Source organism: Festucalex cinctus, chromosome 10, assembly GCF_051991245.1.
Source record: "Festucalex cinctus isolate MCC-2025b chromosome 10, RoL_Fcin_1.0, whole genome shotgun sequence".
In the NCBI taxonomy this organism is placed as follows: Eukaryota; Metazoa; Chordata; class Actinopteri; order Syngnathiformes; family Syngnathidae; genus Festucalex; species Festucalex cinctus.
Window position 1 is genome coordinate 8992982 of NC_135420.1, and position 22530 is coordinate 9015511.

Here is a 22530-nt window from a genome sequence, read left to right on the forward strand (position 1 = left end):
TTAACACTTATTCACAATGGAGTGTTGTGTTCTGTTATTGTACTTGTTTTGCCTTCTTACCTACCTACCTTCTGTATCTATTGTCCAGGGATGGTGCGACACTGGGGTGATTACTTGTGTCACCCTCTGATACCGTGACATCATTGCTACATTGGGTGCCATTTGTTAATGGCTCAAGCTTAAAATAACAGCAACATCTGAAGTGAATTTTAAGTCTTATTTTTTCTCTCAATTTTTGCATATTTACAACGATATTTATCAGCTTAGACAATCCAAATACTAAAGACTAAATTCCATACCTAAATGCTAATTGACAATTCCAAACATCCGGACATTTTTGATATTTACACAATGGAACACAATGCAAATGATTCCTTTACTCAGTGAACATAAACAACATATTGTATTTTGCCTGTGACTTAGCATACAAACCAGGAAGATTGTTATAGTAGTTAAGCAACATTTCATCATAGTTTGAAATCAAAATCATCCTCACCAATCAATGGATACGAAGTCCACAATGGTTTTTTCAGTTAACGGTGAGCTTTCTTTCACCAACACCGCCATTTTGACTCGAGACATAAGCTAAAATCCTTAGTGAGTTATCTTTAGTTGAAAATTTATTGTGCCTTAAGTTTTATTATATTTTATTTTTTATTTGTTTTTTGTTATGTGGAATTGCTTTTCTAATATTGTGAATGTCAACCAACAAAGTTTGAATTGATGTTTGCTGTTTTGTTGTATTTTGTCTGTGGTTTTCAAATTCATACACAAAGTACAAAAAATAAAAATAAAAACGTGTGACGTAACCTTAGAATGGTGAATTCTGTTCATGTTGTATTCTTTTTTTTCTCTGAATAACTGTGCCTGCGTAGCGCGATTAGTTATGTATTAGCAATTGTTTCTTTTACAAATTAACTTAAAAAGAAACAAACTAACAAGAGCGAAAAAAAGTTATACGGTAAACATTTGTCCTAATGAAAGATTTCCCAGCTGTACTTGAAGGCGTCATAGCACCTCGATCCATTGATCTCTACCCCGGACGCCTGTAGGACTCCGCGTTTCCACGCCCCCTACTTTCACCCCCATTGTGGAGAATCTTGGGCTCACACGCACACACACGCTGCCAGACTCAGGAGTTCGAGCTGCGAGGCAAAAGCTTTTTTTACAGAAAACTCTTGTACTCATGGATATATTTTATTTTCTTCAGGGATTTCGAGGAAGGGCAATGGTTCGCGTCGGCAGGCATTTTGGAACGTCATCCCGGAGGGAAAGGCCACACGTCCTCTCCAGCACAAAGTTGTAAAAAAGTCGTTCCTGTCTTCTACTCGCTCACATTCGGTGCTTCTCCGCTTTGAAGTGCCCCGACCATCATGGCGAGGCGGACCAGGCACAGCACTTTGGCTTTGACGCCGATTCCGCGCGCTCCGTACCGGGATACGCTACTCCGTCTTCGCGGGAGCTTGTCGGCTCGTTTGTGGAGCTTCGCTTTAATGTGCTCGGCTCTTTTTTGGGGATATTGTCGAGCCGACACGGAGTTTTCCATTTTGGAAGAAGCACAAGTTCTGTCCGAGCAGATGAAGAAGCTGTCTACTCAGGAGCTTGGAGTCTTTACTATGCAGGTAAATGATTTTGTTGTTGTTGTTACTGCTTCTTGTTGTTGAAACCTGTGAGGACGACAGTACTTGTGCCACTTAGGAGTGGGTGGAGCAGACCCAAAACCGGCATAAAAAGATTGGGGGTCGGGGGAAAAAAACGTTTTGGTTTTGTCGAAGTTACTGTAATATGAGCGAGAAAATGTGGTGACAGAAACACAAGATTGTTCCGAAACGACAATCTCAACGCGAGCTTTAAAAGTTACTCGGACGTGTTTATGTTAAGCAGACCATCAACACACTGGAGGTTCTCTTCAACACACAAGCCCCCAAAAGAACCCTAGCACTGCACATTATCGACTATAGAACTCGGAAAATCAGGTTTCTTCACGTTGTTGACATTTTCATTTCAGTCAAAAATAACTTTACCGTCGGTTTCAATAGTGTGTGACATTGTATGTGGGGGAAAAAAAAGCTCCTTTGGTTTGTTAATTTTATAACTCATTTCAACAAAATATTCGTAGTTTGTGTGTGAATTAGTGTTTTCCCGTAATTCAGTATTTAAACCCCTTCATCAAAAATATGTAATTTAGCAGAATTTATAGTAAAAATGTGCATGTACAAGTGCATTAAATTCATGCACTTGCCAGCTCAATTTAAAAGAGATCTAATACATCATACTGCACTTACAAATGTAAGAAAAACTACTCAATGCATGGTAGTTCTACATCACATAAAACTGCAACCGCAATAGTGCACATAATGTTTATTTGATTATTATTTTTTGGTTACCTTTGTCAAGGTGTTAGACTTAGAGACTTAGACTTAGACTTGACTTTATTGATCCCTTGTTCTGGTATGTTATGTTTTTGCAGCACTCAAAATATGTGAAGCGTGCTGTGCTGCCCATCCCATTTATGTTAATTAGAGCTGCAGTGCTGTTTTCTATTTCTAAAATAACTTTAAAAAAAAAAAAAAAAACGACACATTGAAAATCGCATTCACTGCAATCTGCTGTTGGGTAGTCGTGTTAACGATATATATTTGAGTGTATAGAAAGCGCCATATAAGCTCAGTCCACTTACCATTATCATTGATCTTTGAGTAGACCGAAGCAGTGAATCATGCTGATTGATAAATGGTAAACTGAATAGACAATTAGACATAATCAAGCATTTCACGCATTGTCTCAGTTCTTAAATATCGAAACATTTGGAATACACATAATATAGTATTATGCACCTGTATGTATTTGTTTTTAAATCTATTAAAATGTTTCTATTTGAGCTGATATAATCAATTGATATGCAATCGAAAGACGAGAGTCCTTTGATGATAGTTTCATTTATTTAAATGGAAAACAGAACAGTAATAAATGCAGCTTTCCTCAGATTTGGCAAATTGTGCCGTTTGAAGAGGTCATCTTGAGCTTTTGCGGAGGAGCGCAGATGCTTTCATGTTGTTTTTCCGCCCTGCGGGGCACAAAGCCTGTTTTTCCCTAATGAGTCGCCCTGCATTTCTAACTAACTCACTATTACATTGCAAAAGCATTGATTGGTTATTGCCTCAAAACCTGTGGTGCAAAGTACAAACATCACTTTGCCATGTGTATGTAAGCGGAGCTCCACTTGGGTCGCCAAATGGCAGGAGGTGCAGCACTGAGGAGGGTGTGAGGCAGGAAGGCTGAGGGGGCGGAGGGGTGGTGAGGGGGGGGCTGTACTTCAGAGGCAGAAGAGCTCACAGGCCCTGAACACAGAGGCGAGGCAGTGGGGGAGCCCCGGCCCCAAATGGTGTTTCATCTCCTCTGCTGCCACACTGAGATGCCTTTATCCTGCCTCTGGGAGTCAGCTTTGAGGGCTTCCTCTGATCCTTGTGGATCTTCCTTTTGTCACCGCGCCTCTCGCTCACCTGAGCTCTGCTTGGACCCTCACTGCCTCATTTGTCTCTTGTCATTACCCTGCTTAGAAGGTTTCTATTTAAATGTATTCATTGTATGCATCATGCTGGCGAATATCCTTTCCTGTCTTTCGATTTTTATGTGTCTCTATCAAATCAAAAACAGATCAGAAAAGGTATAAGAAAATTCATATTGAGTAATCTGTAATTCAACTTTAACAACATTTCCTCCAGAGCTCCTCAAGTTTTTGAGCAAGACACTAAATGCTGGTCTGTGTCTTTGTGCCGTGTTCATGCTTGAGCTGAAGTGATACAGCAGCAGCAGAATTTGTTCATAAACAGACGACACACTAGTTGGCACACACTGCATGTCATTGAAGTGAAGTCGGTTACATTTCTTTTCATGTTTTACATCTTTTGCCCTTTGGAATGTAGCCAGTAGTGACTGTCCTTGTAGTATTCGGAAATTTTGTTTAATTGATTTTCCTTTCTCAAGTTTCACATGATGTTTTTGTCATACTATTTTAAAAAAATATATTATTTCCTAGCCCCCTTTTTGGCTGAGACACAAGTCCTTGCTGCTGTCTCCCTGACTGAGAGCTTTGTTAAAGAGGCAAGAGCATCTCTCTTTAAAATGTAATGCAACCCTTCACTACCCCACCCTTCATTCTCTAGCAAATATGAAACTGAGGATTACCGCGCCAACATGTCTGAGTCACCTTATTCATTTTGGCGTTCCCTTGCGTATTTATTGCAGAATATCAGGGTACTTGGTTGATTCTAAAAAATAAATTAATAATCTCTGGGGGAAAGACTCTTACTCTATAAAAGGTATTCCTCTGCAACTAAGCTACACTTTATTATTCATCTTGTATGTGATGACAGTAAACTCGTCTTGGCCTCTGCCAACCAAGCCAATGGAAATCCTTTTGTAAACAACTGATCAACCTGCAAGATTTGTATGGAATCTGGTGCTCGATGGCTATGGAAGTTTAGGTAAAAAATCGAATTGATCAAATGTATTCAGTATTGGTCCTAGGTAACATTTTCCAGTAGTTTTTGTCCACTGTACCACTAAGCCAGTGGAATGTCGATGCACATTTGCTTTGTAGCCGCAGGCCTATGAATATTGAATAATCTCGAGAACTTTTATAAATGTTTAATATCATGGGTTTGGCGAAGAAAATATTAAGGTCAATTTAAAGTAATCTGCTTGTTGTCATATGCTTTGTATTGTTCCAGTTGGTACATGTAGGAATACAGTATGCATGCATGTGCATTTAACATTTATCTACACACAGTGATTTGTTTCAACATTTTTTGTTCATGCCTAACTAATTTTACGTCAGATTTCCTTTGGCTTTTATAAGAAAATTTTACAAGCTTGATTTAGCCTTGGTTTAAAATAAGTAAATCAAAGGGAAACTCCAGCTGTGATGTCCCATTTTTCACTCGTAAACTGTATAACTGTATAACTATTTTAATAATCGAGTAATCGTTTACTTTTTTTTTTTTAACTGGTAAAATTGTCCAAACCGTCTGAGTTCAGCATATGAACAGTAATTGTTCACTGATTTATGTAGTAGTGTTTTGTGTTTAATCGAATTAAGACATTTGTTTTTACTCTGAGTCTGGGACACAATGACCGAACCGGTAATATAGTACAACATCAATCACCCCCCCCCCCCCCCCCCCCCGCTTTTTTTCTTCTAATCACTATACAAAAATGAAGTACGAAATAAACACCAATCACTGGTTAATAAACAGTTATCGGGGGAAAATGCCTTTGGTAATACACTTTAATACAAAATTTAAATGAATCTGATTGAATTGAATAATCGATAGATGAATCGATTCTAAAAATAGAGATAGAGACAGCGCTAACAGAGACTACCACCAAAAATCATATGCACATTCCTACTCTTGTCCACGTCAACCTGTAAAAGTAAAAAAAAAAAAAAAAACATCTGTAATCAGTGCAATAGTTTCAATTTTGTGGAGGTGATAATGTTTTTTTCTCATAGGAACTCACATTATGTCAAAAAAATAAATAAAAATCGGTGTCGATTGGTTTTATATTTTCAACTTGAGATGCATAAGAGTAGGAATGTGCATAATACTGTATGCATGTTTTGGTGAAGATTGGCCACTGTTTTCAGATAGTAGGTGACAATAGAACGTGACAAAACCAGCCAGGAAACATACCGGTAATTACAATGCTTACCTCCTTCGCTCTTATGACATTGACAGGGGGAGATGGGGGAAATGGCCAAAAAGTGGGCGGAACAAAATACACAAAACGAAATAGTGCTGATCATTTATTTTTTACATTGAGACCTTTCATATAAGTGTCAATTTTCACCTCAATCAAGCGTGTCTTCTTCCATTTTCCATGTCATTAAACCAGACCCGGTGTTCCTCTTCTTGTGCTATAGACCTCCTGAATGTTCCAGTTACAGCTGTAGAAATGTATTGTCGCCAAAAGTAGTAACATGCACAGTGATTATGTTAAGTGTCTCACAAAGAGAAAAACTGACTTGAGTGTTTTTAACCAGACAAAATGTTAGACTACACGATGATTCATTACAAAGGAAACATTTCATTTTAAAGACCCCTAATCCTTTGAGTGCTGGGAGCTGTTATTAAGGGTCGCTCATTCTGCTATCTTCAACTTCCAGAATTGAAGATTGATAGTAATTCAGGGGTAGAAGAGATTTGCAAAGAGAAGAAGAAAATTGAGCTTTCTCTGGCACCATTTTTGCTGTAAATTTCTGGGATGGGGTAGTATGTGCTTTTTGGCTTGCGGTTTTGTGTGCCTGGTGTGATTATATCAAATGTTCTTTTCCCCCTATCTCTTGACCTAACTACCTTGAACAGCATTTGAGGGTTTGGTGAAATAGTTTTTTTTTCTGGCTCAGATTTGCCAATTATGGTGAATTCAATTGAAATAGAAAGGGTGAATGAAAATAAATTCCTTGGAGTTATTATCGATGATAAATTATGTTGGAAGCCACACATAGAAACTGTTAAAAGGAAAATGTCAAAAATCATAGGGATACTCTATAAAAGTAAGGATGTTTTAAACATGAAATCATTATATATATTATATAGTTCACTATTATTACCATATTTGACCTATTGTGTGGAATTATGGGGAATGGCATATAAAACAAATACTAACACCGTTTTCAAATTGCAAAAGAAAGCTATAAGAATTATTAATGGATCAAAATATACAGAACCAACACATCCACTATTTATTAAATTAAATGCAATGAAATTTTATGACTTGGTGGATTTTAAAATAGCACAAATAATGTATAAAGTTTATAACAATTTACTCTGCCACAGTACTCAGAAGTTATTTGAAATTAGACACAGTCCTTATGATATAAGGGGTACAAGTGTGTACAAAAACCCCAAACAAGAACAAATATTAAGCAAAGGTGTGTATCTGTAAAAGGTGTTGATCTGTGGAATCATTTGGAAATTGCTCTGAAAAATTGTGACTCAATGCTGGAGTTTAAAAAAATGTTTAAAAGTAAAGTTAAAAAAAATTATCTATGTCAGACCAGAATATGAAAAATGTACATGTGAGTATGTGTAAATGATCTAGATAGGTATTATGGTATATGTTTAGTAAATTTATGTATATATGTTTTTGGTAAATGTGAATATGTTAAGTGCACTTGTGTATATATGTATGTATGTATATATGTATATGTATATATATATATATATATATATATATGTGTGTATGTATGTATATATGTATATATATATATATATATATAACTTGGATTATATATATCATTTATTATTATTATTATTATTATTTTTTTTTTTAATAATTAGTAAATTAAAATTGTATTAATAATGAAATAAGTTTAAATATATTGAGTAAAAGGGGTAGGACTAGATAAGTTTTTAACTTCTTCCTACTCCCTTTTGAACATGTAAGTTATGATTGATTGAATGATTATTTTATTGGGATTTTCTTCTCTTTTGATTGTTGTTGTTTTCTGTTTTATTTCTGCTGTTCATTTGTTTATATGTTCAGAAAAAAAAAGAAAAAAAAAAAGATTGAGGCAGAGGTGATACTACCAGGTATTGTATCGGTGCCGATTCGGTACTCGCGGCGGTGGCCGCGAAGAAGTAGAAATTAGAAATTATATGAATAGAAAGTTGCCATTAATTTCATGCAATTTTTAGGAAAAAAAATGGGTGGGGAATTTTATTTACTAGTGGTATCTATAATTGGTACCAGTATTGGTGACTACTCCAGAGTTGAGTATCGGTCAGAAAAAAAGGGGTATGAGCATCCCTAATTCAGTAAATTCAACTGACGCACTTGGATTTTTTTTTTTTTACAGGCAACAAATTTTAAGAGTTCCAATAAGAATATGACTATTATCATGTTAAAGCATTCATTCATTAAAATGGTTCTGCACGAGTGGGAAGTCTCCCCGTCTAATTGTTGTAAAACTATTATGTTCATACTGTATTTTTATGACTTTGTCGACGGCTGGAGCACGCTTCTGCCTCGCTACCGGGAAGTGGGCATGTGCCACAGAGATGCCCTGTGATCGGTTTCTTCTTCGGTTGCTTATAGCTCTTTCCGGTGCACTGCTGTTTATATGGCACCTCCATAATGGCGCTACGCCAATCCATTTAAACCGCACAGCATCCAAAAAATGCAATAGAAAAGCAACCACTCAGAGCCAAGCCAGGCTGTTTTGGTGTGGAATCTGTACAATGGAAAAGGTCCTCTTGTCCTCTTGAATGCTTTCACAAGGAAGATCTTTTTATTTATTTTTTTCTTTTCTTTTTCTTTTTTTTTTTTTAACACCCTTGTCACATTTACAAAATTAACATTACTCCAAAAATGCTGTTGATGGATGGCTGACTAATCCCCGGGCATGCTGTATTGTACTTGGTGTGGTAAATGTTATGTTTTGGGAATCTTACATTTTGTTGTTTAAATTATCAATTTCTGAAAAGTTTCACTCTCAGCAACTTGCATCCCAAAAATCCTAAACATTTGTTTTTATTACCTTTTTCCTCTGAACACTTTTTTTTTTTTTTGTTATCTACTCACAGGAATCCGCTTGCATGTTCTTCTTCTTTATAATATTCTGTATCACAGCTGAGGTTGTGACGGATTATCATAATCCTGATCTAACTTGCATTGCTCTCACCTGTGATCCAACCCAAATAAGTTAATGACAAGTATTTTTCATCAAGGGAGGGCAGCGCAAGAAAATACAGCACAGTGTAGTGATAACATAACTAAGTACTGTAAATTTAACTCATTCAGAATTAGGGGTGTTAAAAAAAAATAGATTCGGCAATATATCGCGATATTACATCACGCATTTCTCGAATCGATTCAATAGGCGGCCGAATCGATTTTTAAATATCCATTTTTGATGGAAAAATATTCACCAAAACGTCTTAGGGTTCACACCTTAAGCATGGAAGAATGTTATATTAATGGAACATTAAGCCTTAATATTTTATTTTATTAATGCTGTTCAAACATGAAACAGATTACAAGCTGTATAAGACTGAAGTTTCAGATAAATAAATAATAAATTTTCATACAAATCTTACACTGCACAAGTTTACTGATTATTATTTTCTAAATTTAAATAAACAAAAAAATCGCAACAATCGACTTATAAATTCGTATCGGGATTAATCGGTATCGAATCGTGACCTATGTATCGTGATACGAATCGAATCTCGTCAGGTACTAGGCAATTCACACCCCTATTCAGAATGCTGATATCCGTTTAGACCAGCAAGTATACTATTTTTATTTTTTTTAACCGCTAAATTGCCTCCCAGGAGTATCACTTAATCTTGACTACCTTTGAATGTACCTGCAGCCTTTTTGCTTTGGCTACCTTTGTGCTGGAGGCCTGCGGGAAAAAAGATATAGTGAAAAAAATGTTTTCCCAAAATGACTGTCCCTCTCCAAGCTTCAACGGGAATCGTTTCCATTTCAGTCAAGCCCCTTTAATTCTTTTGCCAGCCTTGTGCACTCCCTCTTGGCTTGTGCTGGACTGTGGTCAGACCAGAGCAGGTTCTTTGCCTTTTGCACCAGCTGCTGTGTTTTAAATCTTTCTGTACGATTGTGGACAGATCATTTATCTGACTGCTTTCTGATGGCTTTCCCACATTTCTCAGTGAAAGATGGCCACTCTCTTTGGCCTTCACTAGCGTCATGTGTTTTTGCAGACTTGCCTGCCTTTGACTTTGAGGTACTGCTTTGCCTGCTTCCCATCTCCACACTATCTCCCGTTGACATGCCCTCAAATGCCAAGCTGCTGTTAAGAATCAACTAGGAGCATTTCCATGACTGCTATCTTTGGCCAAGATTGTTATACTTGGTGAAAACAAGATTCTCTTTCTTGAAAACATTCAATCCTAATCTGTTTTACTGTAAAAGTCAGGATGCTGCTTGCATTTGTGCATACTTTCATGCCTGTGTACTGCAGCACCTGGAGATTAACTGAAGAGACGTTTCATCTACTAGCTCAAATTCAGTTGAATAATTATAGGTGCTAAAAGTTTTTTTTTTTTTTTGCTGTTTTGCTGTCTTTTTGGTGAGTCACCCTTTCTTATGTCACCTCATTGTTCTCACATTCAACACCAACTATGCCTTGTCTGCCCCCACTCTCATATATTCCTTCCAAACACAAAAGAAAACAACAATAAATGCCCAGTAGGACTGGGAGAAGGTGATCTTGGCTTTGTTTTTCCTGCTTCCTGCCACTGTCATTTAGCCCCACTGGGACTGATTTGACCAACACCCTCAGCAAGTTAGCCCTTCACTTACCATTATTGGGCGCAGCTTGCAATGAGCTAACCTTGACAGAGTGATTGAAGGAAAAGTGTGTGAGTGTTGGGGTGTCATGGTGGGGTGGGGGTGGTTCTAGAGTCAAAGTATCACTGAGGAAAATATCCCTTTGGGAGAGCATGTAGTGAAGAGGGACTGGTTCACTCCCCCAGCTTTTTAAGTACCCCCATCCCCCACAGTACAAACACACACATGCACACGCACACGCATACACACAAATGGTGAAGAGGCTTTGCATTTTCGATGAGGCGAGTTTTGGAGCTCCTATTGTGGAGAAGCACACTAGACTGTTTTCATGCCGAAAGCTGGGTTTCCATCCACCCATTTTTATTCTAATTTTCAAGAAATGATAAAATAAAACTCAATTTGGAAACTCTAGAAATTTAGAAAAAAAAGGCCTAACATTGGAGGGGGTGGATTTTAAAGCGTATCGGAAAAAGTAAAATGCAAATTTCGGCAATTGGAGACAGGTTTTGTGAATAAAAGATGACAAGACACACGTCACACGTTTTTGACCAAATATTATGTCACACGTTTGTAGTCACAAAATAATGACGAATGATAAAGTAAGGTAGGCTATGTGTGGGGGCATGGCGAAACAAATCTTTATGGAATTAATTTAAGAAGCGAATATTGATGCAATTTTAGATGGAAAACCGAAGCACTACGATTGACCAAGAATTATAAAAGCAAACTCATATGGCATCATCTCACAGCGCAGTCGCTTCTTGTTCTTCTTTGAAATGATTGTGGATCATATCTCTACGGTGTATAGCGCCACCTACTGTGACTCAGTCCCCTCTCAATATTCTCAAAAGAAGAACCGATGGAAACGAGTCGCATGTCTGTTTTGAGCAATTTCAGTAAATTTGCTTAAAAAAAATGGAAGCAGTTGGCGAGAAACCCAACTATTGCAAACTTTGTGTATGGTTTGCGTACGCGCGAAACCAAGGCTAGGGAAGTGGCAAACACAAAAATAACAGTTTTTGAGTTTTATGAGAATTTTTGCCTTTGCCCAAGTTCCCTTGAATATGGTCCCTGTGAGTGTCAGAAAAGGGCTGATTTGTTGTGTTTATTGTGTTGAGGTTTCTGTTTTTATGGTAGGCTTACAATGTTCTCATTAATTGTTCTTCACTTACAGCAATTGTAGCCATTACATGGAAATTATTGCAAGCATCTCCTGAGATCAACCAGTTAAGCCTAAATACTTATGAAGAAGGTCAAGTCCTACTTGACCTTCTTCATAAGTATTTAGGCGTCTGCATCCTGCAGTGTCTCCCTCATTTGTGAAATGTAAACCATTCCTTCTGAAGACACTTTAGTACCCATTTTGAAAGCATCCCACCTCGTATCAAATTCACGACGTACCCACTGACTGGGCATCCACCAAGCCCTGAACCAGGTATGCAAATATTTTTATGTGTAGTAAATTTTTCTAGATCCTGCTCAGTGATAGGCACCTCCTGATTTGGAGACTTGCGTATAACTGACAGAAAAGTGCCTAATAAAACAATTTGTACACTCACCAAATACAATTGTTTGCTGTCTTAACAGGTTGAAAACAACATTCAGTTAAAATAATGTTTGGTTTATGAAAAGGAACTGACATTTTGTCTTTATCCTATCATAAATCTATACGGGTCATTTTTGACCTACTCTTGTTAAACGTTACAAAAAAAAAAAGAAAAAAAAAAGCTAAAGATTCTTGTAAGACATGGAAACTTGATAGTATAATTAATATCATTACTGCAGGAAATATAATGACTTTAATTAGCAAATTTAAAAAAAAATTATAATAGAAACAAGTGGCATATTATAAGATCAGAGGTCTGAGAAGCCCAAAAAAAGTTAAACATTACCCCAATTAAAACACTGTTTCCATGGATACGAATACATTCTGTTAGCTATGAGGTGAAAAACAATATTGGATGAGAAGTACCGTAGTTGTTTTTGAGTATTTTCAGGCTGAGTTGAATCATGGGCCAATTTTGACCCGCTAACACTAAATATGTGGGGACAGTTTTAACATATTACAAAGGTTAATCAAACTACCGGTATTTATAAAGAGCTTTTCATACACGACAATGTAACTCTGTGTTAATCATTGTTAAAATCATCCCACCAACCAAAAGGACCCAAACACGCATATGCAAACATAAATAAAAAGTTAAGATAACTGTAGACGTCAGATGACTAAGAGGCTGGGTACAAAGTATCTCGGGAGAAAAACACAATCTCATGGGGCCCTTTGCAACAGTGCCAGATCGTAGGCCACAGCTGCAGACTGCCAGCATTGAGCCCCAGGGATCCAAGATGTGGTATCACGGCCACGGCCCACCAGTTTAAACACATAAGACCCATGTAAAAGGTAAAGCGTGATAAAATATTAGGTAAAAGATTTAAGAGTTAGATTAAAAAGGTAGGTCTTGGGTCTAGTTTTAAAACCAAGAACATTCTCTGAAGCTTAAAGGTTCCATAAATGGGGGCTGTAAAACTGAAGATGCCTCACAGTGTCTTAACTTTGGGAATGACTAAGGGCCAAGGACCTCAGACCTCGCAAAGGTTCATAAGAAAAAGAGAAGCTCAGAGATATGTTGGCCCAAGAAGACCATTCAGACATTTAAAGAACATTATATAAAGAACCACATTAAAATCGATCATGAAACAAATGGAAAGCCAATGCCGTTATTTTAAAATGTGTAAAGGTGTAATGAGCCTTAAGCTCTTACTCAGGACACGCGATGTCGAGTCCTGTAATAATAGTACAGTTGTAAATTTTATTTATTTATTTTTATTTTTTTTCCTTGGAAGATGAGAAAGCTGGGCATTACAGTAGTCAATCCATGTTAGGGTGTCTAGTAGTTCACTTCCTCATTTGAAATGTCAAGTGGATTTGGATCAGCAGGCAGTTCATTCATGTTTCATTGTGAAAAGTGTTGTTGGAACATAATTTGTTGTAAGAATGAACACAGCATGCTCAGGTAAAACATGACAACTACTTTGTCTTGTGAATGGTAGTCTTTTTCAGTGACTTGCAGTACATAATGGAGAGAAGCCGGGAGAGACACAACTTGCTTCTGCAGTCTTGAAAAATAGTGACCCTACTTCAAGTCTACTGTAAATAACTTTTTTTGCCACTTCAAAAGTACTGACAGGCAGTGAATAAAATGCTGGACCAGAATAGATTTGTTGCTATGTTGACTTGATTGACACAATGTTGTAAAAGCACAAGAATTGCATATGTACAGTTGTACAGCACGCTAATTTTTCACTTAGACACATATCTCTATCACCCACACTATTTAAGATAGCAAAGTTTGACAAAAAATAGTTCAGAATCCTCAGTTGTTGTTTTTTTTTAAATGATGCTTCCTAAATGTGTTGGGGTTTTTTTCTGTCTGATTCTTTTTTTTCTTGTACTTCTTCCTTTGTGGATGAATCAGGAATTGACCCGAGTTTATATGATAACCTTATGACCTTTTGCATGTGTCTTTGAGACGCTAAGGGATACAGTGCTTTTATTCTCTTACTGAAAATGTTAAGGAAGAACATGCATGACAGCTCAGCGATTAACAGACAAGCAGGGAAGCCAAGCCAGGTCTGAATGCATGGGAAAAAAAATAGGTCAACTCAATGGTTATTTATTTTGTATTTTTTTCGGTGACTCACAATAAATACAAGGAAGGAGATTAGTAACAAAAACTGGCTGGACCTACACTTGGTAATGAATGGAGCTGAAATGTCAATTGTTAGTCTAAATGTATTTGATTGTAAAAAAGATTTGTACGTCAATACCTTGCTGCTTGCATTGTTGCAAGAATTGATGAAGCCTGCTTGTATGTATGAGAGCCAAAACCTCTTATAAGGCAACCAGAACAGTCCAGTTGTGATCGATTAAATGAACTGGATGAATGACAATTTTCACATACAGACATATTTAAACATGTTTCCAGAAAATAGTCTACCCTCCCATTCAAAACTTGCACACACTTCCTCTGCTTTTGAATGTTAAATTCACAACCACTGAAATAGAGCCCATGTTTTTTTTTGTTTTTGTTTTTTTTTTTAAATCTGGACCTAACTGAGTCCAGTAACTTTCAAGATCACATCCAAATGAAATTTATAATGTGTAATGCTGACAGAACTTGTTTATTAAAAAAAATATTGGTTTTGTTGCATTGGAAGGACCATCTTGAAATCATTTTGCAGCCCATTTTTATATCTTGGACTCCCCTGTAAGAAACTTATTTTCCTTTTGATTTTCTTCTCCAGCTGTCTCTGTTGGTTTTCCTTGTTTTGTTCTTGCACGTTATGTTTGGTTACATTTCATGGGTGTGAGACAAAAACAGAATGCAGAAAACTGGAGAAAATAGCATCTCTTCATTTTGTGAGTTCACCAAGATTCTTATTTTAAAAACATCATGAGCCTCCTTTCTTATCCGTGCTGCTTTATTTCTGAGTGAAAATGAATTGTCTTCTGGCTTTTAGATTTGCGTATTATTTGGGATGTCCCATGGTGAAGTCACACACCTAAGAACCAACTAATGGTTAATTTTAAAAAATCAAGAAGGCATAGTCCAATTGCCTTTTGTTGATTACTGTAACTTGCAGGGCTCGAGACTGAGATCAATATGCCCGCAAATGAAGCCAATGGACTATATGCACAAAGCACTTCCACATTCGACGTATTAATGCACCCAACCACCTACCGGTGGGGGGAGACTTGATGTGGTGTAAAGCCAAATTAGATGTTACTGATGTTGAAAAGGACAGGGAGACATTGTCTGAATCTGAACAGAAAGTAATAAGAAAAAGTTCGTGTAGGTCCCAGATCTGGATGAGAGATTTTCCACATGCAAATTGGCTTATTATTTTACCAATAGGGATGACAAGGTTTGCTGTTTAATGCAATTCTGAGTGGATTTTTGTTTTTTTCAAGAGTTAGATCATAGGCATGTCTAGAGAGCTGATGTCTTGCCAGTTCTCTCTCTGTCTAGTCTAGATGAGGCGTTGGCACCATCTGCCAGCTTCTTCAGGGTTTCTGCTGGCCTTGCTTGGCAGCTGTGAACCACAGACAAGTCCCTGTACTCCATTAATTTTACAGTTCATAATTCACCTCCCATTGTTAACTTTGTATTAACAAATATTATTATTTTTTTTTTTAGTTGTAGGGCTCATAAATATTACGTAATTAAAAAATGTGTTTTGGTCTGTGGACATTAAGCAATAACAACCTGTTATCCATATCTTACCATTTCTGACACTATGTATGTAGGAATTTCAGCCACAATTAAAATGACTCAACCAGCTCATCACATCAACAGACCAGATGGTTTTTACCTCTTTTTCATACATTTATCCATCAGTTACCTGGTTGATGAATGAAAGGATTTTTTTCAGACTGAGCTCTGTTGGAATGCTAGAAGTGTGTGTGCGTGTTCACCTGTGCACTTGTGGTATTAACGTGTCTGTTTACATTCCTTTGCAGGTGTGTGGGTTAGGGTTGAGTGATCTTCAGACAATAAAGAATTGGTAGGCTTTTTTTAGTATTATGGTGGAAGCAATGTCTTCGAGAAAAGCCTTACATTAAACAATACACAGTGTATGCATAATATTTTTGTAAATCATACTGGGCTTAAAGCAAGATAGTTTCTTTAGTCAGGAAACCATGAAATCTTAGTAATTTAGTACTGTACTTGCAAACCCCAATTCCACCGAGGTTGGGATGTTGTCCAAAATGTAAATAACAACAGAATACAATGATTTACCATTCCTGTTCGATTTATATTTCGTTGAAATACACTAAAAAGTACAGCTATTTAAAGGAACCGTTGAATGGGCTAAACACTGGCGCGTTCCATATGTAAAAGGATTCTATGTAAAATGACATCTGCACTTAAATTCACTCCCCTGAAAAAGTCAAAAGTGATTTAAGAGTTTTTTAGTAACTGCTTTCAGCATATTTTGAGTCGCCCACAAATTAGGTGGAGACTGCTTGATGTACACATCAGTGAAGGGATGGGGGCAACATTTTACTAATGTTTCCTGGTTTACTTTGCCTGCGTCCTGTTGTTTTGGAGTGTACTTTAAACATTTAACTACATACGTCTAACTAGTATAATTTGCAGCACACAGTTTAATTTAATGGCTTGGAAGATGAAGTGTTTTTTGGTTGGAGTTTGTAAGGACATGGCTTACTTTAAACAAGGACAGAAGTACCCCACCGCAGCCCCAATGACAAAGCGTGACGTCTTCAGTAGGCGACCCCAATATGATCTGGCAGCCTGATCACATCTGGTGCCGACACCGGCCTCAACACTTGCCCGCAGCTTCTTGAGTGCTCCTGCAACCACGGTGAGGCAATGCTTGCAGTGACATAGACACCCGCGGCAATAAAACGTCCAGCAAACCGCGTTTCTGCTTCTGGTCCTCGTCGGGCCACCGTGTGTCACTAGTCAAATACTCACAGACCAGGCCACTGCAGTCGTGTGGCATGGTGACACCTTCCATCTCCTCATTGCTGTCTCCAGAACCAGTTGCCGTTGTCTGCGGTCCGCCGTCCACGGTCTGCTCTCCTGTCCCTCCGTCTGTTCCCGCTGTTCCTCTGCCTGTTCATGTTCCTCTGCCCTGCCCCTGTTCCTGTCTGCTCCTTCCCCCAGTTTCTCTGTCCGTCTCCAGCCTATGTCCATCCACCTGAGTCTTGGGCAAGCCTCTGATTGATTAAAAAGGAAAAGCGGTTGGTTGAAGGCAAGAGCTGCACAGGTGCAGGCAGTTGTGGCTGATAATTAGGTTGGACGTCCATAAAAAAAACCCCAAATGCACTGCAACCGAAATCAATCAGACACTACAACCAAAAACAACACAGCAAATACAAATTACACCAAAATATCACTCATGAAAAAGTAAGATAAAATAAAACCATGCATTAAAAAAAAAATACTTCCACCTTATAACATTTACACGTTGATAAAATACAGTGACTGGGTTCTTGTCAGTGTTGTGCTAGTAGTTAGTTGCAGTGTTTTTTGTTGTGTATTATGTAGTATACTGTAAATAACGTGGTTTAATTATAATCATTATGATATGATTTTATTAATGCAGCACTATTATTGTTGTAAAACTTTAAATAGGCTTACTCATCTGGATGGCTCCTCTTCCAGTGTAAATCAGCTTAACTGTACAAGGGAAGATCTCTTGTGCATTGAAGATGCTGCGAATCGTGAAACGCTCTATGTGGATTTTTTTTTCACGTTAAGAACTTGTCATTGTGACAACAATAGCAGCAACAGCAGCAGAAATAGTTGCACTCAGGAAATCTGCTTTATTTCTCCGTCACACGACAAATGGATATGAAATGAAAATTTTATTTAAAAAGTGCTGCAGTTTTGGTGTGCCTTTCAATTATTAAGTGTCCTCTCAGAAATATTCATTCTTGACTAATTTTTTGAAATGCTTATTCTCACTCGGGTGGCGGGTGTGCTGGAGCCAAATTGTATTACTTGAAAGCGTTGGACTTCTTAACTGTACTGCACTCAAAAATGTATATAAGTGGTTTCTTGTGAGGAAAATAGTTAAGCTGAAACAGCTCCTCAGAGTTCATTTCTGTTTTTAACCCATTCCTCCCCTTGTTCTTAACACACGATTTCTTCCTACTCTTTGATTTACGAAATTGTATTTAGCACGGAGTGAGTACTGTGCATGTATTTTAGGTGTTTTATTTGGCTCTGTGGCTTCCTACTGCGAGTTTGGGACACAACATGAAGTGTTCTCACTTTAAACTGGCAAGGGCGTGTGCATGCATACATTTGTGTTTGTACTTAGGTGAGGTGTCAACATAAAATACAATCAGGCTCTATCATTGTAGCTTTCAAAGTTGTTTAATCCTGGGAAGCGTGTGTGCGTGTGTAATATGCCAATCAAATTCTATATGCTTATGCTTTTTTGTGTACAGTTTGGGTCCTTATTTTTTTTTAACTCACCACAGCTCCCCTGAGCAGCCAACACCAATTTTAGAGCCAGTTAACATCTTCAGGATTACTGCGCTTCATTGTGTTCAGCTAAACAGACATCCATTTTTTGCTACACATAAATTCTGCAGACAGTGTAGGCGTTTGAGTTTTCACTTATGTGACATAGTGAGGGGTCTTTTGGCAGCCATTAAAGTTTAAATGTTTTTGATTTGGCGTCGTTCGATAGAAGCCGTCTGGCCCCTGAGGTTCGTCATTTTGTTCTGAAATGTTGGCTATGAGAGGCAATGTTGATAATTCCGTTTAAAGCAGTGATTATCAAAGTGTAGTATGGATAGCTCACACTCTCGCTCTCTCTCCCTCTCAAACCTTTCTCCCTCCCTCTCTGGTGGGCACATTGGTGTCGGTGTGCGAGTAACCACTACCTTGAAATAAGCCTGGTATCGGCACTCGCCCATCCTTGGAAAATGCCCTCGGTCCGCCAGAACACCCAGCAAAGCACAACACGGTCTGCCAAATCACCAAACATGGTAATTTAGCTTTACCTTGGTATGAAGATGTGCCAGTTTTTAGGTCAAGTGCTTTTTCGTCTGTCTACGAAAAGAGGGTCCAAGAAGTCTGGTATTAGTCGTTGAACAACAATAATGTATATTATGTGTAAATACGCCTTCAGTTAAGTCTTTCATATGTGATGAAATACTCAAACCCTACTGAAAACAGAATTTTCTTATCTTCACATGCTTGTGTGGCCACTGAGAAGTTTGTTTTCATCCTCTTTCACTGTGAGATTTTTCGTCATAATGGTCGGGCTCAGGTATGCGTCCTTGATCTTCCTTTGGAACGTTTTCACGTCTGCTCTACTTTAGCAGCAAGTTGTTAGTCCCATGATGCACTACGGGCCTGGCGCTAATGTGACTACAGTACTTGTTTGTCACTCTTTTTCCACCTAATACCTTGCTGCTGTAAGTCAACAGGTCCGATTTGGACTGCTGGACTCTTGTGGTATTGTTATTGTGTTTGCAAATGTACGTTCATCCTCCACATACTTGGGGTTTGGCACCCGGAGATTCATATATTTGTGGATTTAAAAACAACAACAGTGCTGTCACTGTCGAATATTTTTAGAATCGATTAATCTATTATTCAATCGATTAATCAAATAATCAGATTAACTTTAATTTTGCATTAAAATGTATTACAAAAGCAGCCCCCCCCCCCGATTACTGTTTATTAACCAGAGATTGGTGTTTATTTTGTAGTTCCTATTCGTATAGTGATTAAAACAGGGGGTGTTGATGTTGTACTATGCTACCGGTTCAGTCATTGTTTTCCAAAGTAAAAACAGATGTTTACATATGTCTTATTTTGATTAAAACACAGAAGATAATCAGTCTTCTTTCATGAAGGACTTGATTTGCTGAAACCAAAGGATTTGGACAATTTTCAATTAAAAAATGGCAGCGATCGATTACAGTACTTTATTATTAAAATAGTGGTTAATTAATTTGTTAATTGCTTGTTGATTAATTGATTAATTTTGACAGCTCTAAACAAAAGCAATATTGTAAAAATACTTTGTAATATTTTGGAGTTTTTTTTTTTTGTTATTCACTATTTGCCGGCCGACTTTAGTGGGGGTTTAGCTGTCCAAATGTAAAGTTTCTTTCGTTTTTCTTTTTCATAGCTGACCTATTCCCACTTTTCCATATTTTTTTTCTCTCCAGCACTGGGCCACTCTGAACCCCACACCCACCCCCCAACATGTGGAAAGCATTATATTCTGTCTGGTGGAGAGGGTGAGCAAACATCCCCGGACGAGACCGGGAGCCTCTCAGGCTGGTGCTGCATCGTGGTGACACTTGACTGGCCTTAACACTGTTTAGACAAAAGGGGTACTTGTTATTGCAGAACCATAGCACCTGATCGCTGACAGGCTTGCACCAACCCCCGGCCTAATTGGACCAGACCTTCTAAAGAGCTGCAATGAAAGTGTTGGTGGAGTTTTCTAAAAACAACACCGTGAGTCTATTGCATACTGTAGTACTTTTCACTATGAGATGAAAAAATCGCTTGTTTTAATTTGTTTTAAGACACAAATTATGTGAAGTAATGATACAGGAGGTTTTATCCGATTTATTGGTATTTTGTTCTGCAAAATGTTAGCAGAAAGGTCTGTCCTGCCCGATGGCAACCACTGATGTAATCTTTGGCCTCTGAATTGAAAATGTTTGAAAACACTCCCCAAATTGATTGGTAAAATGCCATCAATTGTGAAGAAATTGGTTATATTACATTATGTGTCATAGATACCAGCTCTTTATTATGTGCTAACAGGGCCTTTGTTTGAGTAACATTTAATTTAATCCTCTCTGTATTGTTTAACATTGACCCCATAATGTACAGCACAGCACAACACAGAGAGCATCCTAAGTTTACATATATCCGACTAGTCCAAATTTTGAACTGACATCAGGTTATTAAAGGAAGCCACATTACAAACTCTTAAGGATGCCTCTACATTGCAAAACTTATTTAAAAAAAAAATTGTAATAGCTTACAGTGGTTCTCCGAAGAACGAAAGGCGACTCATCTTATCCATTACATTATGTGAAATAACGACGACACCATAATGGGAGAGGACTTCTGCTCATGTCACATTACAAATTGTATGTAGTAGGAATTGTAGTTGGAAATAGTAAGCCAATCAGGATCACTTTATCCCCAATACACACAAAACTGTCCACAGTGCCACAGTGTGTGGCCTGGGACCTATTGCCTGCCATTGTCTCGCACTTAGATTGACGCAATTTTAAATTGAGCCCCAGCATCCCAGAAATGCAGTAGAGTGCAGTTGGCAGACTCTGTCTGCCAGTCAATTAATTCGTCAACCTGATCCACTGGGCTGAAAGGGAGACAGAATTCATTATCAAAGGTTTGCTCTCTTTATGGTCATTATAGTGACATTTAGAGATCCACTTTGGACATGCTTCTTCTTTTCTTCAACCACTCATCGTTCGTCCTCTGTTCTGCGTTCGATATGACAGCAGTATCAAAAGTATTTATTGACAACATAGTTTATCAAAAATTTGTTTTCTGGGTTCTGCTGCAGGACCTTTTCTAAACTATCCATCCCCATCCATTTTCTGAACCGCTTGCTCCTCACAAGGGTCACGGGGGCTGCTGGGGCCTATCCCAGCTGGCTATGGGCAGTAGGCAGGGTACACCCTGAACTGGTTGCCAGCCAATCGCAGGGCACTTTTCTGAACTACTAAAAAAAAAAGAGAACTCTCAATGCCTCTTTACTGTGTTGTGTATTTTGGTATTGCAATTGCCTTTTTCCTGTTTGGGAAGAGCAGGAGGTATATTTTCGATGTTCAGTGTTGTTGTTGTTGGTTTTTTTGTTTTTGTTTTTTTTGTTTTGTTTTTTTACTTTGTAGCTTTTGTGGGGTAATTAGTTGGGAAAAGTAAGGACACTGAGAATGTCTTAGCACATGATCATAGAAATGGGGACTATTGCTCACATCATAGGCAAAGCTCTGATGCTGTATTCCTGGCTTCAGCCATTTGTAGTGCAATGAGTGGTGAGTTGGCTGGCAGCAGGGAGGTAGGGAAGAAGGTAGAAAGGAAAAGACACGCACCAAAGAAAAATGGCTGAGCTCCGCACCAGCAGTATGAAGGAGAGTGCAGTTAATCCAGTCTCTTGGGTTTGAAGCTTTTATCTACCAGTTGAATTAAGACCGATATCTTGGCATCCAGTAGATTTCGCCTAACATGATGGAAAACTTAATGTGAGAGTTTTTTGTGAGTATGAGTGGGGCCACATGATTTCAGTGACAGGATTACTGTGGCACACAGCATATATTGTCCTTCTCGTCCCTGTTTCAGTAGTCTGCTTTATTCCTTCGTTTTCATTCCCCTCAAGGTTCATACAATAATCTGACTAGTCATCTTACTCGTTGACTGGAATCATCTTTGGACTGTATTTCAAATACACAACAAGAAGAATTAAATAACTGTAAAGGAGAAATCTTTTGTGGGAGTTCGTGTTTTCCCCATGAGAACCTGGCAACTGAGAAGCAAGAATCAATTAAAAGAACTGGTTTTCCTGGTTCAACTGCCTGTTTGACCGCTTTGAAAGAAAACATAATTCCCATATCTGGTCCACCAGAATGAGTGAAACAATACACATTTGTGTTATATATTACAT

The 22530-nt window shown here is 38.0% G+C and overlaps 1 protein-coding gene across 1 annotated transcript in view; it reads left to right on the forward strand.

Annotated features, from left to right (window-relative positions):
• The first annotated feature begins 1074 nt into the window (after positions 1 to 1074).
• cachd1 (cache domain containing 1) overlaps positions 1075 to 22530 on the forward strand; it is a 69120-nt gene continuing 47664 nt past the window's right edge. Inside the window, exon 1 of the mRNA XM_077534825.1 lies at positions 1075 to 1622. Coding sequence (XP_077390951.1) covers positions 1374 to 1622 — 249 coding nt within the window. The 5' untranslated portion in view covers positions 1075 to 1373. The remainder of the gene's footprint in view (positions 1623 to 22530) is intronic.